Consider the following 652-nt stretch of genomic DNA (forward strand, 5'->3'; position numbering starts at 1 on the left):
AGGTCCACGTACTGGGCCGCTGGGGACCTTTCGTCTGAACGAGAGACAACGCGTGAGCCATCCCTGGTTCACTATCTCGGACTCAGCATCACAGAGCAAACAGGACTCTAGGCGCGTCGAGGACGGCCACCGTTTCAAGTACCTCCGGCCTCGCCGGGAGGGGAGGGCACACTTGTGACTGCACTTGACCGGGGACCTGTGGAACTTGGACTTGGAGGAGCCCGCCTCCCTCTCCTCTGGGAGCCACAGGGCCCTCGCCTCCTCAGAGGCGCTCAGTGTCCCCGCCTGGGCGGTGACCTAGCAGAATCATCCCGTAAGATTTTCTTTTATTTCTTCCCTAAGTCTATATCTGTCTAGACACATGCTTAAAAACATCCATTTTGTTAGCATATGTTGTATTAAAAATAGCGATCCTGCTACTCTCTACTTCTGACTTATGAAGTAAATGGCTCAATGACTTTGTGATGGGTTTAAAGGACGATAAACAGACCGAGGCCTGAAAACACACAAAACTCAGAGGTGAGACGGTTTGCGTTTGTCATGTACTCCCCGCCCTCCGTCCGCCCTCCCCTTCCGTCCTCCATCCTCCCCTCCCCCCGTCCCCGTGGTTACTTGAAGCAGTTCTCTTCATAGATGCTGTTCCACACCCTCC

At 54.1% G+C, this 652-nt stretch overlaps 1 protein-coding gene across 1 annotated transcript in view; it reads right to left on the reverse strand.

The window, feature by feature from the left end:
- The window catches only part of ERO1B (endoplasmic reticulum oxidoreductase beta), a 23692-nt gene that overhangs the window by 12848 nt on the left and 10192 nt on the right, over nt 1-652 (reverse strand). The window contains exon 7 of the mRNA XM_006761307.2: nt 1-34. Within this exon, the coding sequence (XP_006761370.1) occupies nt 1-34 (34 nt within the window). The remainder of the gene's footprint in view (nt 35-652) is intronic.

Source organism: Myotis davidii, unplaced genomic scaffold (genome assembly GCF_000327345.1).
Source record: "Myotis davidii unplaced genomic scaffold, ASM32734v1 scaffold174, whole genome shotgun sequence".
NCBI classification, from domain to species: Eukaryota; Metazoa; Chordata; class Mammalia; order Chiroptera; family Vespertilionidae; genus Myotis; species Myotis davidii.